The 12,827-nt window shown below is 49.5% G+C and overlaps 1 protein-coding gene across 1 annotated transcript; it reads left to right on the forward strand.

Moving 5' to 3' along the window:
* The first annotated feature begins 2,870 nt into the window (after positions 1 to 2,870).
* Positions 2,871 to 12,410, forward strand: LOC119942219 (tubulin alpha-3 chain). The gene is made up of 5 exons (XM_038762870.1): positions 2,871 to 2,961; positions 6,425 to 6,647; positions 8,889 to 9,037; positions 10,620 to 11,300; positions 12,015 to 12,410. The coding sequence occupies exons 1-5, from the start codon at positions 2,959 to 2,961 to the stop codon at positions 12,309 to 12,311; spliced, it is 1,353 nt and encodes a 450-aa protein (XP_038618798.1). The 5' UTR covers positions 2,871 to 2,958; the 3' UTR covers positions 12,312 to 12,410.
* Positions 12,411 to 12,827: the final 417 nt, after the last annotated feature.

The following is a 12,827-nucleotide window of genomic DNA, read 5'->3' on the forward strand; positions in this document are numbered from 1 at the left end:
TCATGACCTCCGGCTCCCAAGCCCGTGCTCTTTCCATTGAGCCACCCTGCTGAACCCTCCGCCCCTGGGACAGCAGCACCAGCCAGCCCCTCCAACACAGTGCTTAGAACAGTGCTCAGTACATACCAAATGCCATAACTCTTTTTTCTCTGCACACAGTAAGCATTCAATAAACACAGCTGACAAAATACAAGAGTTACAAGACATCCTCTCCTGTATGTCCCAATCCCCAAAGGAACGTTGTAAAGGTTAAAAGACATAAACTTTATGAAAACCCATAACAAATTCAGGATTATTTTATCTCCTTTAAGAAAGCTCACACTAGAAATGGGGCCAGGTTTTCAATTTATCCATCTCTTCATAACCCCACCACCCCAACACACACACGATCAATGGTATTTATCCTTCTAGACTGTGAGCCTGTAGTTGGGTAGGGACTGTCTCTGTATGTTGGCAAATTGTACTTTCCAAGTGCTCAGTATGGTGCTCTGCACACAAGAAGCGCTCAATAAATACGATTGAATGAATGAATTGAACGCTTATGTGTAGAGCACCTTACCAAGCACTTGGGAAAATACAGTTCAACAGAATTAGTAGACATGCTACCTGCTTATAGCAAGTTTACAGTGTAGAGAGGGAGACAGACATTAGTATGAACGAATAAGTAATTTATAATATATAATTTAAAGGCAATACATAATTTTTATGGGGTTGCGGGTAGAGAGAATACCAAATGCCCAAAGGCACAGAACCAACTGTATAGACGACCCAGAAGGGAGAGCCAGCTTGGGAAAAGAGGGCTTTATGGGAGAAGGCCTCTCTTGGTGAAATGATGTGGGTGTTCATGACTATAAAGCTTTTATTCATTCATTCATTCACTCATTCATTCGTATTTATTGAGCACTTACTGTGTGCAGAGCACTGTACTAAGCGCTTGGGAAGTACAAGTTGGCACCACATAGAGACTGTCCCTACCCAACAGTGGGCTCACAGTCTTTCCCACACAAAAACGATTGATTGATCGAAATAACAGCCCTATTTACCTCACATCTGGGACGAATTCGTAAAAAATGAGAACTCCTCTGTATTTGACTACGAGCAGTAATGTTGATTTGCTGTTATGGGATTCTACTGAAATTTTACTGCTGGTAAAAAATGAGGAATCCTCTGTATTTGACTACGAGCGATAATATTGATTTGCTGTTATGGGTTTCTATTGAGATTTGACTACCGGTAAAAAAATGAGAAATCTTCTGTATTTGACTACGAGCGATAATATTGATTTGCTGTTATGGGTTTCTATTGAGATTTGACTGCTGGTAAAAAATAAGAAATCCTCTGTATTTGACTATGAGCGACAATACTGATTTGCTGTTATGGGTTTCTATTGAGATTTGACTGCTGGTAAAAAATGAGAAATCCTCTGTATTTGACTATGAGCGATAATATTGATTTGCTGTTATGGGTTTCTATATTTTACTGATGGTAAAAAATGGGAAATCCTCTGTATTTGACTATGAGCGACGATATTGATTTGCTGTTATGGGTTTCTATTGAGATTTGACTGCCAGTAAAAAATGAGAAATCCTCTGTATGAGCGATAATATTGCTTTGCTGTTATGGGTTTCTATTGAGATTTTACTGCTGGTAAAAAGTGAGAAATCCTCTGTATTTGACTATGAGCGATAATATTGATTTGCTTTTATGGGTTTCTATATTTTACTGCTGGTAAAAAAATGAGAAATCCTCTGTATTTGACTATGAGCGACGATATTGATTTGCTGTTATGGGTTTCTATTGAGATTTGACTACCGGTAAAAAAATGAGAAATCTTCTGTATTTGACTACGAGCAATAATATTGATTTGCTGTTATGGGTTTCTATTGAGATTTTACTGCTGGTAAAAAGTGAGAAATCCTCTGTATTTGACTATGAGCGATAATATTGATTTGCTGTTATGGGTTTCTATTGAGATTTTACTGTTGGTAAAAAAATGAGAAATCCTCTGTATTTGACTACTACGAGCGATAATATTGATTTGCTGTTATGGGTTTCTATATTTTACTGCTGGTAAAAAATGGGAAATCCTCTGTCTTTGACTATGAGCGACGATATTGATTTGCTGTTATGGGTTTCTATATTTTACTGCTGGTAAAAAATGGGAAATCCTCTGTCTTTGACTATGAGCGACGATATTGATTTGCTTTTATGGGTTTCTATATTTTACTTCTGGTAAAAAATGAGAAATCCTCTGTATTTGTCTATGAGCAATAATATTGATTTGCTGTTATGGGTTTCTATTGAGATTTGACTGCTGGTAAAAAAATGAGAAATCCTCTGTATTTGACTATGAGCGACAATATTGATTTGCTGTTATGGGTTTCTATATTTTACTGCTGGTAAAAAGTGAGAAATCCTCTGTATTTGACTATGAGCGATAATATTGATTTGCTGTTATGGGTTTCTACTGAGATTTGACTGGCGATATAGAGGGATGGGTTCATGGTCCGTCATGAGGAGAGAGGCAGGAGGGCGGTGGGCGCCATTTCCCTCAGCCCTCGAGGGCCGACCGTTAACGCCAACGGTCGCCTCAGGCTTCCCGCCTAAATCGCCCGTCCAATCAAAACCGTCGTCTCTCCGGTGCCCGGAGCCGCACCAATGGCAGAGGGGGATCCGTTTGCGTTCGGAGGGGGGAAGGGCGTGCCTCGCGGGGTGCCTTCGCGCCTTCGAGGCAGGGACTGGCGTCGCGGCCAATCAGCGGCGCCGCTCGGGCGGCGGACCAATCAGGCCGCAGCGCGCGGCCAAGCGGCGGACCAATCGGGCGACAGCAAGAGCGCGCGCGGCCAACCGGGGGTATTTAAGGCCGGGGCGCGGGCGGCGGGCAGCAGTTGGTGTCGTGCCTTCGACGGAGCAGGTGTGAAGAGGCGTTGAGGAGCGGCTTGCTGAGAAACCGTCATCATGGTAGGGATCCTGCTGGGCCGCCGTCCCACCCCGAGAGTATTTAGTGGGGGGAATAACAATAATAATAATAAAAATGGCATTTATTAAGCGCTTACTATGTGCAAAGCACTGTTCTAAGCGCCGGAGGGGGTACGAGGTGATCAGGTTGTCCCAAGGGGGGGCTCACAGTCTTAATCCCCATTTTACGGGTGAGGTAATAATAATGATGGCACTTGTTAAGCGCTTACTATGTGCAAAGCACTGTTCTAAGCGCTAGGGAGGTTACAAGGTGATCAGGTTGTCCCACGGGGCGGTCACAGTCTTAATCCCCATTTTGCAGATGAGGTAATAATAATAATGATGGCATTTGTTAAGCGCTTTGTGCAAAACACTGTTCTAAGTGTGGGGCGGGGGGGGGGCGGATACAAGGTGATCAGGTTGTCCCAAGGGGGGCTCACAGTCTTAATCCCCACTTTGCAGATGAGGTAATAATAATAACGATGGCATCTGTTAAGCGCTTACTATGTGCAAAGCACTGTTCTAAGCTCCCGGGGGGATACAAGGTGATCAGGTTGTCCCAAGGGGGGCTCACAGTCTTAATCCCCATTTTGCCGGTGAGGTAATAATGATGGCACCTGTTAAGCGCTTACTATGTGCAAAGCACTGTTCTAAGCGCTGGGGGGGGATACAAGGTGATCAGGCTGTCCCACGTGGGGCTCACAGTCTTAACTGAGGCCCAGACAAGTTAAGTGACTTGCCCAAAGTCACCCAGCTGACAAGTGGCGGAGGCGGGATTTGAACCCGTGACCTCTGACTCGAAAGCCCGTGCTCTTTCCATTGAGCCACGCTGCTTCTAGAGAAAGGCGGTTGGTGCCGGGGTCCGCCCTATTAGGGTTGGGCAATACATTGATGTCATTTGTTGAGCGCTTACCCTGTGCCAAGCACTGTTCTAAACTCTGGGGGAGGATACAAGGTAGTTCATTCATTCAATGGTATTTATTGAGCACTTACTGTGTACAGAGCACTGTACTAAGTGCTGGGGAGGTTACAAGGTAATCAGGTTGTCCCCCGTGGGGCTCCCGGTCCTCATCCCCATTTTCCAGATGAGGGAACTGAGGCTCGGAGAAGTGACTTGCCCCAAGTCACACAGCTAATAATAATGATGGTATGTGTTAAGCAGTTACTATGTGCAAAGCACTGTTCTAAGCGCTGGCGAGGTTACAAGGTGATCAGGTTGCCCTCGGGGGGCTCACAGTTTTAATCCCCATTTTGCAGATGAGGGTGTAATAAGTGGTGGAGCCGGGATTCGAACCCACGGCTTCTGACTCCTAAGCCCGGGCTCTTTCCACTGAGCCACGCTGGGCTAGTGGCGGGGGTCGCGACCGCCCTGGGGCGGTGAGTGAGGGGCGTGGGTGCACGAGTGGGCAAGTCACTTCGGTTTCTCTGGGCCTCAGTCTCCTCATCTGTACAGTGGGGATTGAGACTGCGGGCCCCAGGTGGGACGGGGACTGTGTTCAACCCAAATAGCTCGTATCCACCTAAGCGCTTAGTACAGTGCCTGGCACTTAATAACCACTTAACAAATTCCCCCTCCCCATCCCCCCCCGGCCTTACCTCCTTCCCCTCCCCACAGCACCTGTATATATGTAAATATGTTTGTACGGATTTATTACTGTATTTATTTTATTTGTACATATTTATTCTATTTATTTTGTTAATTTGTTTTGTTCCCTGTCTCCCCCTTCTAGACTGTGAGCCCACTGTTGGGTAGGGACCGTCTCTGTATGTTGCCAACTTGTACTTCCCAAGCGCTTAGTACAGTGCACTGCACACAGTAAGCGCTCAATAAATACGATTGAATGACTGAATGGGAGAGGGGGCGGGGGTCGCGGATGCGCGGGACAGATGGGAGGGGGCGCGGGTGGACGAGTGGGAAGTTTGGGAGAGGGGGCGGGGGTCGTCAGTGCCCGAGGAGACGGTTGGGGGAGAGGAGGAGGGGTCGCCAAGCGCTTAGTACAGTGCTCTGCACACAGTAAGCGCTCAATAAATACGATTGACTGATGGGGGGAGAGGGGCGGGGGTCCCTCTCACAAATAAAATAAATAGAATAGTAAATATGTAATACACGATCGAATATTGTAACCTTGTAACCTCCCCAACGCTTAGAACACTGCTTTGCACATAGTAACCACTTAATAAATGCCATTAAAAAAAATAAATGCGAATGAATGAATGATTGACCTTGGTCCCGCCAAAGGAGGAGGGCCACCCGTGTCTTGGCTGCCAGGGAAATTGAGGGAGGCAAAGATGCCGCCAAGTGGAAACCAGTCCCGGGGCTACCACGTTCAGGGCAGGTGGCTTCTAGAGGCTCCTGGGGCTAGGGGAGGGTTCCTTTGTGAGGAGGTGTTTCCAGAAAACACCAGGCCCCCCGGAGAAGAGCCGGGGTGAAAATGCATAAGACAGGGAAGGGAGGGAGGGATCTCGCTCTGAGGCAAGCGTGTGGACAGGAGTGAAGGAAGGATGGAGGGATTCAGTCAATCCCTGTGATGGATTTCCCTCCCGGGCCCTCTCTGGAAGCTGCTGCCGTCATAATAATAATTGAAAGCTAGATTGCTTTCCAATTGGAAAGAAACTTCCTCCTCTTGGGGTGTTAGGACACAACCGCATTCCCTGAGTTACCTTAATTCTGTATCCGTTTATGTATCCGTATCCAGAGGTGCCCAGCGCTTAGAACAGTGCTTTGCACATAGTAAGGGCTTAATAAATGCCATTAAAAAAAAGGAATTTCTACCTGAGAGGTAACGATGGATGAATCACAGGGCCGCCGTTTCTCCTGAAGGAGCACCTGCCTGGGAGTCAGAGGAGCGTCAATCCTCGTTTTTAAACTTCTCTGTTTCTTCTCTCTGCAAATGATAATAATAATAATGATGGCATTTATTAAGCGCTTACTATGTGCAAAGCACTGTTCTAAGCGCTGGGGAGGTGACAGCGTGATCAGTTTGTCCCACGGGGGGCTCAGTTTTAACCCCCATTTTACAGATGAGGTAACTGAGGCCCAGAAAAGTGAAGTGACTTGCCCAAAGTCACAAAGCTGACAACTGGTGGAGCCGGGGCTTGAACCCATGACCTCCGACTCCAAAGCCCGGGCTCTTTCCACTGAGCCACGCTGATGATTATGGTATTTGTTAAGCGCTTACTATGGGCCAAGCACTGTACTAAGCACTGGGGAGGATACAAGGTGATCAGGTTGTCCCACGGGGGGCTCACAATCTTCATAATAATTTTTAATGATTATGGTATTTGTTATGCGCTGACTATGTGCCAAGCACTGTCCTAAGCGCTGGCTCAGTGGAAAGTGAAACGTGCTTCTGTGTTTGATGTTAGATGTGATCGTCTGCCCTCAATCCACATCCCTCATCCTGGGCGTTTTTACTTTGATTCTTCATTTGCAATTTCTTTGTGTTGTTTTTTTTTTTCCTCCCAGAGGGAATGCATCTCTATTCACGTGGGGCAGGCGGGGGTTCAGATTGGCAACGCCTGCTGGGAGCTGTATTGCCTGGAGCACGGAATTCAGCCCGACGGGCAGATGCCGAGTGACAAAACCATAGGTGGTGGGGACGATTCCTTCAACACCTTCTTCAGCGAGACCGGAGCTGGTAAACACGTGCCCAGAGCTGTGTTCGTGGACCTGGAGCCCACTGTGGTTGGTAGGTGCCCGGGCTCCTCGGGGTTTTTTGGTTTCTTAAGCTCTTACTAGGTGCCAAGCACTGTAATAATAATAATAACGGCATTTATTAAGCGCTTACTATGTGCCAAGCACTGTTCGAAGCGCCGGGGTAGATACAAGGTAACCAAGTTGGCCCACGTGGGGCTCACAGACTTAATCCCCATTTTCCAGATGAGGGAACTGAGGCCCAGAGAAATAATAAATAATAATGGCATTCATTAAGCGCTTACTAGGTGCAAAGCACTGTTCGAAGCGCTGGGAAGGTTGCAAGGTGATCAGGTTGTCCCACGGGGGGGCTCACAGTCTTAATCCCCATTTTACAGATGAGGGAACTGAGGCCCAGAGAAATAATAAATAATAATGGCATTTATTAAGCGCTTACTGTGTGCAAAGCACTGTTCGAAGCGCTGGGAAGGTTGCAAGGTGATCAGGTTGTCCCACGGGGGGCTCACAGACTTAATCCCCGTTTTCCAGATGAGGGAACTGAGGCCCAGAGAAATAATAAATAATAATGGCATTTATTAAGCGCTTACTGTGTGCAAAGCACTGTTCTAAGCGCTAGGAAGGTTGCAAGGTGATCAGGTTGTCCCACGGGGGGCTCACAGTCTTAATCCCCATTTTGCAGATGAGGGAACTGAGGCCCAGGGAAATAATAAATAATAATGGCATTTATTAAGCGCTTACTAGGTGCAAAGCACTGTTCGAAGCGCTGAGAAGGTTGCAAGGTGATCAGGTTGTCCCACGGGGGGCTCACAGACTTAATCCCCGTTTTCCAGATGAGGGAACTGAGGCCCAGAGAAATAATAAATAATAATGGCATTTATTAAGCGCTTACTGTGTGCAAAGCACTGTTCTAAGCGCTAGGAAGGTTGCAAGGTGATCAGGTTGTCCCACGGGGGGCTCACAGTCTTAATCCCCATTTTACAGATGAGGGAACTGAGGCCCAGAGAAGTGAAGTGACTTGCCCAAAGTCACACAGCTGAGAGTTGGTGGAGCTGGGACTTGAACCCATGACCTCTGACTCCAAAGCCCGTGCTCTTTCCACCGAGCCACGCTGAAGTGACTTGCCCAAAGTCACACAGCTAAGTGGCGGAGCTGGAATTCGAACCCATGACTTCTGACTCCAAAGCCCGGGCTCTTTCCACTGAGCCACGCTGCTTCTCGTGTACTTGAGAAGTGCTTCTCACTGTACCGGTGAGAAACTAAGCGGGGAGTGTCTGAGCTTCTGTTACGTACAGAGCACTGAACTAGGCGCTTGGCTGAGTGCGGAGCAATAAAGTAAAAGACGACCAGGAAGTCTTAGAGGTACCTACAGTTTTTCTCTCAAAAATCTGTAAAATGGGGATTCAGTCCCGCTCCCTCCTACATGAGCCGCGAGCCCTCATGTGGAACAGGGACCGGACCCGATTGGCTCGTGTCTACCCAGAGCTTAGAACAGTGCTTTGCACATAGTAAGTGCTTAACAAATGCCATTATTATTATTATTATTACCAAGAACCATAGTTACTATATGGAATCCCGCTGGAAAAGCCGGGAACCCTGATCGATGATAGACTTGGAGGCCTCCAGGAGGCCTTCCCAGGCTGAGCCCCTTCCTTCCTCTCCCCCTCGTCCCCCTCTCCATCCCCCCCATCTTACCTCCTTCCCTTCCCCACAGCACCTGTATATATGTATATATGGTTGTACATATTTATTACTCTATTTATTTTACTTGTACATATCTATCCTATTTATTTTATTTTGTTAGTATGTTTGGTTTTGTTCTCTGTCTCCCCCTTTTAGACTGTGAGCCCACTGTTGGGTAGGGACTGTCTCTCTATGTTGCCAATTTGTCCTTCCCAAGCGCTTAGTACAGTGCTCTGCACATAGTAAGCGCTCAATAAATACGATTGATGATGATGTGCAGAGCACTGGGGGAGTCCAGTGACAGCTAAGCGTCCAGCTCCGGAGGATCTTAAAGTCTCTGAACGGTCTCCGCCACTGCCCCTGAAGGCACAGAGGCAGCAGAGGTGACCGCAGAGTGTCCAGGGAATTGGGGAGGTGGAGGGGGGGGAACCCTGGAGTGACCCCTGCGAACCCCTGGCCACATCATTTTAAGTGCACTGGGGTCAGTCTACAGTAACCACAGTCAGATGTGGTGCCCGCGGGCGGGCTATTACCCTGGCCGGGGTCCTGGGCCTCCTCTTGGGTCCCGGATGGCCGAGTCGGGCTCTCTCTGCAGACGAAGTCCGAACCGGGACGTACAGGCAGCTCTTCCACCCGGAGCAGCTAATCACTGGAAAGGAGGATGCAGCCAACAATTATGCCAGAGGCCATTACACCATCGGCAAGGAGATTGTGGACCTGGTGCTGGATCGCATTCGCAAGCTGGTGCGTGCTTGAAAGCGGAGGGGCGAGGGGATGGAGCCCCGTGATGGACGGAAGGTCAGGCCGGGGAGGGGTGTCCCCGCTTCTTTTTCAACGGAGACCTTTGTAGGCTAAGGAAAAGGAGATCGGGCCGGTAATTCCGTCACCATTCTATTTTATATATATATATATATACACACACACACACACACACACACACACACACACACACACACACACACATACATATATGTGTATATATATACACACATATATATACACATATATACACACATATATATGTATATATACATGGCACAGAGTACGCGCTAAACACATCATATATATATATATATATATATATATATATATATATATGATGTGTGTTTAGCGCGTACTCTGTGCCATGTATATATACATATATATGTATATATATACGCACATATATATATATACACATATATATACACACACATATATATATATATGATGTGTGTTTAGCGCGTACTCTGTGCCATGCACTGTTTTAAGCAAGGGGGTAGTTGGACACAGTCTCAGTCCCCATTGTGGACTTGCCCAAGGTCACCCAGCAGACAAGCGGCAGAGCTGGGACTAGAACCCAGGTCCTTCTGACTCTCAGGCCTGGGCCATGCTGCTTCTCGTTTATCCCCACCCAATCCCTTCTAGGTAGGGAGAGGCAAATGTTGTTAATCTCATTTTATAGTTGTGGAGACGGAGGCCCAGAGTGGTCAGGCCACTTGCCCAAAGTCACCTAGCAGGCCAGCAGCAGAGCTGGGACTAGAACTCAGGTCTCCTGTCTCCCAGCCAGACATTCTTTCCATTAAGTCATACTGCCCTGTCAAAATAAATAGATTTTTTGAAACAGTGCAGTCACTGTACGTGGAATCCCATTAGTTAGGACACAAGCCACTGTCCTAGAGCAAAGCCCGGTCCCTCCTCACAGGGGAAAACAGGTTTGAGGAGTTCTAGTACCATATTTAAAACTTTTTATTCATTCATTCAGTCTTATGTGCAGGGCACTATAACTAAGCCTTTGGAAAGTATAATTCAGCAACAAATAGAGACAGTCGCTGCCCAACATATATCGTCCTTGTATTCCGAAGGCAAAATCGAGTGACTTCTGTATCCGTTTAGTAGGGTATCGAGACGTGCCTAGCGCTTAGAACAGTGCTTTGCACATAGTAGGCGCTTAATAAATGCCATTAAAAAAACAAGGTAGGAATTTCTACCTGAGAGGTAGAGATAGATGGATCACAGGGCCGCGGATTCTCTTGAAAGAGCACCAGCGTGGGGAGTCAGAGGACCTGTGTTCTAATTCTGGCTCTGCCACTTGTCTGCTGTGGGACTGGGGGCAAGTCACTTCACTTCTCTGGGACTCGGTTCTCGTCTGCAAAATGGAGATTAAGACCGGGCCCCACGTGGGACAGTCTGACCCGATTAGCTCGTGTCCCCCCCCCCCCACCCCGAGTGCTCAGTACAGTGCCTGGCACAGGGTAAGCAGGCGCTTAGTAAATACCACGGTTATTACCGTTACCGTGAAGCGGGTCCGGAGACCGCAGCGGTGACCGGTGGTGTCTCCCGGCAGGCGGACCTGTGCACGGGCCTGCAGGGCTTCCTGATCTTCCACAGCTTCGGAGGAGGCACCGGCTCCGGCTTCGCCTCCCTGCTGATGGAACGGCTGTCGGTGGATTACGGCAAGAAATCCAAGCTGGAGTTTGCCATCTACCCGGCGCCCCAGGTGTCCACCGCGGTGGTGGAGCCCTACAACTCCATCCTGACGACGCACACCACCCTGGAGCACTCGGACTGCGCCTTCATGGTGGACAACGAGGCCATCTACGACATCTGCCGCCGCAACCTGGACATCGAGCGGCCCACCTACACCAACCTCAACCGCCTCATCGGCCAGATCGTCTCGTCCATCACCGCCTCCCTGCGCTTCGACGGGGCCCTCAACGTGGACCTGACCGAATTCCAGACCAATCTGGTGCCCTACCCCCGCATCCACTTCCCGCTGGCCACCTACGCCCCGGTCATCTCGGCCGAGAAGGCCTACCACGAGCAGCTGTCGGTGGCCGAGATCACCAACGCCTGCTTCGAGCCGGCCAACCAGATGGTCAAGTGCGACCCGAGGCACGGCAAGTACATGGCCTGCTGCATGCTCTACCGGGGCGACGTGGTGCCCAAGGACGTCAACGCCGCCATCGCCACCATCAAGACCAAGCGCACCATCCAGTTCGTGGATTGGTGCCCGACCGGATTTAAGGTACCGCCACCTCGAGTCCCCCGAGGCGCGGGGGCGGGGGGTGGGAGGTGCCGAAATCTAGGAGTCAGTCGGGAGTCCGGGATGGCACGGGAGAACCCATTAGACTTTTCCGTCTCCCATCTCGGGCCGAGTCAGGCTGCGTTCCCTTCATCTGGGGCGGCTGTTGAAAACTCTAAAGAAGTGGCCCGGGAGAATCTTTGGTTCTGGCCGGGTCAGTCGGGTTTGACTTGAGAATCCACCTTTCCCTCCCACCCAAAGAAACTGCCCTCTTGAGAATCCCCCAAGTAGGATTTTGAACATGACTAGGAGCAGGAGTGGTTTAAGGTAAACTGGTGCAGAGTGACCATTGTAACTGCTCGCCTCTGGGCTCCGTCCCCAACTCTGCCTTTAGTTATCCATTCTGGACACTAAACCTCCCTTGAACCTATATTTTTTGGCCAAAAAAATCCGGACCAGTCCAAGCTCTTCCCTAAAATGGCCCGTCTGTTTGCCCAAGGCCTCTCCTAGGGCAGCCTCTCCGATTTCTCTTTTCCGGGGAGAGTTTCCCGGAAGGGCAGATGGGTGCCAACCTCGATTCAGGCCTCCGGCCAGGCAGTCATCATCGGATCACACGTCCCAACCCTCGCCCGCTCACCCCCCTCCCCATAGGGCCCGCGGGCGGCAGGGAACGGTGCCGCCGAGAACCGACGGACTCTGTTCCTTCTCCTCTCCCAGGTGGGCATTAACTACCAGCCCCCGACGGTGGTGCCCGGCGGAGACTTGGCTAAGGTTCAGCGGGCCGTGTGCATGCTGAGCAACACCACCGCCATCGCAGAAGCCTGGGCCCGGCTGGACCACAAATTCGACCTGATGTACGCCAAGCGCGCCTTCGTGCACTGGTACGTCGGCGAAGGGATGGAGGAAGGGGAATTCTCGGAGGCCCGCGAGGATCTGGCTGCGCTCGAGAAAGATTACGAAGAAGTCGGCGTGGATTCGGTGGAAGCGGAGGCCGAAGAAGGGGAAGAATACTGACCGCGAGGGCCGGGCCGCTCGGAAAGGGCGTATTTCTAGGTTGCGGAGCCGTGTGATTTGTTATGTGATTTGGTTTACAAATAAAAATTCGGTATTCCAGGACGGCTCCTGAGTTTTCCTTTCAGGGGGGCAGAAAGGGTTCAGAAACAAATGCAGTGTTTGCGATGGGGAGGGCGGGGCGGTCCCTCCCGCTGTAGGAGGTGTCCCGTTCTCCGGGAGAAACTCCATGGCATCATCCGCCTGGTTTGGGAAGGGCCGGACGAATGTCGGTCAGACCCATCCTGTTCTAAATCTGAGGGAATGATTTTTTTTTTTTTTGATCCTGAAACAGGCTTAGGGGAGGCAGGAAGGGTTGAGCCTTGAGAATAACGTCCTCACTCAGGGAACGCAGTCTTCGTTAAAACAGTCACCTGAAACTCGAAACATCTGACTCAAATCCTAGACAGAAACAGGGCTGCTGTATTTCTAAGCATCTGAGCGCTCACTGTGGGAGGGTGAGTTTTGGGTGGTGAGGAG

The sequence above is a fragment of the Tachyglossus aculeatus genome, chromosome 21 (genome assembly GCF_015852505.1).
Source record: "Tachyglossus aculeatus isolate mTacAcu1 chromosome 21, mTacAcu1.pri, whole genome shotgun sequence".
In the NCBI taxonomy this organism is placed as follows: domain Eukaryota; kingdom Metazoa; phylum Chordata; class Mammalia; order Monotremata; family Tachyglossidae; genus Tachyglossus; species Tachyglossus aculeatus.

Coding starts and splice junctions, on each gene's coding strand:
- LOC119942219 (XM_038762870.1), top strand. Junction 9,038..10,619: donor TGGATCGCATTCGCAAGCTG/GTGCGTGCTTGA, acceptor GTCTCCCGGCAG/GCGGACCTGTGCACGGGCCT. Junction 11,301..12,014: donor GGTGCCCGACCGGATTTAAG/GTACCGCCACCT, acceptor CTCCTCTCCCAG/GTGGGCATTAACTACCAGCC.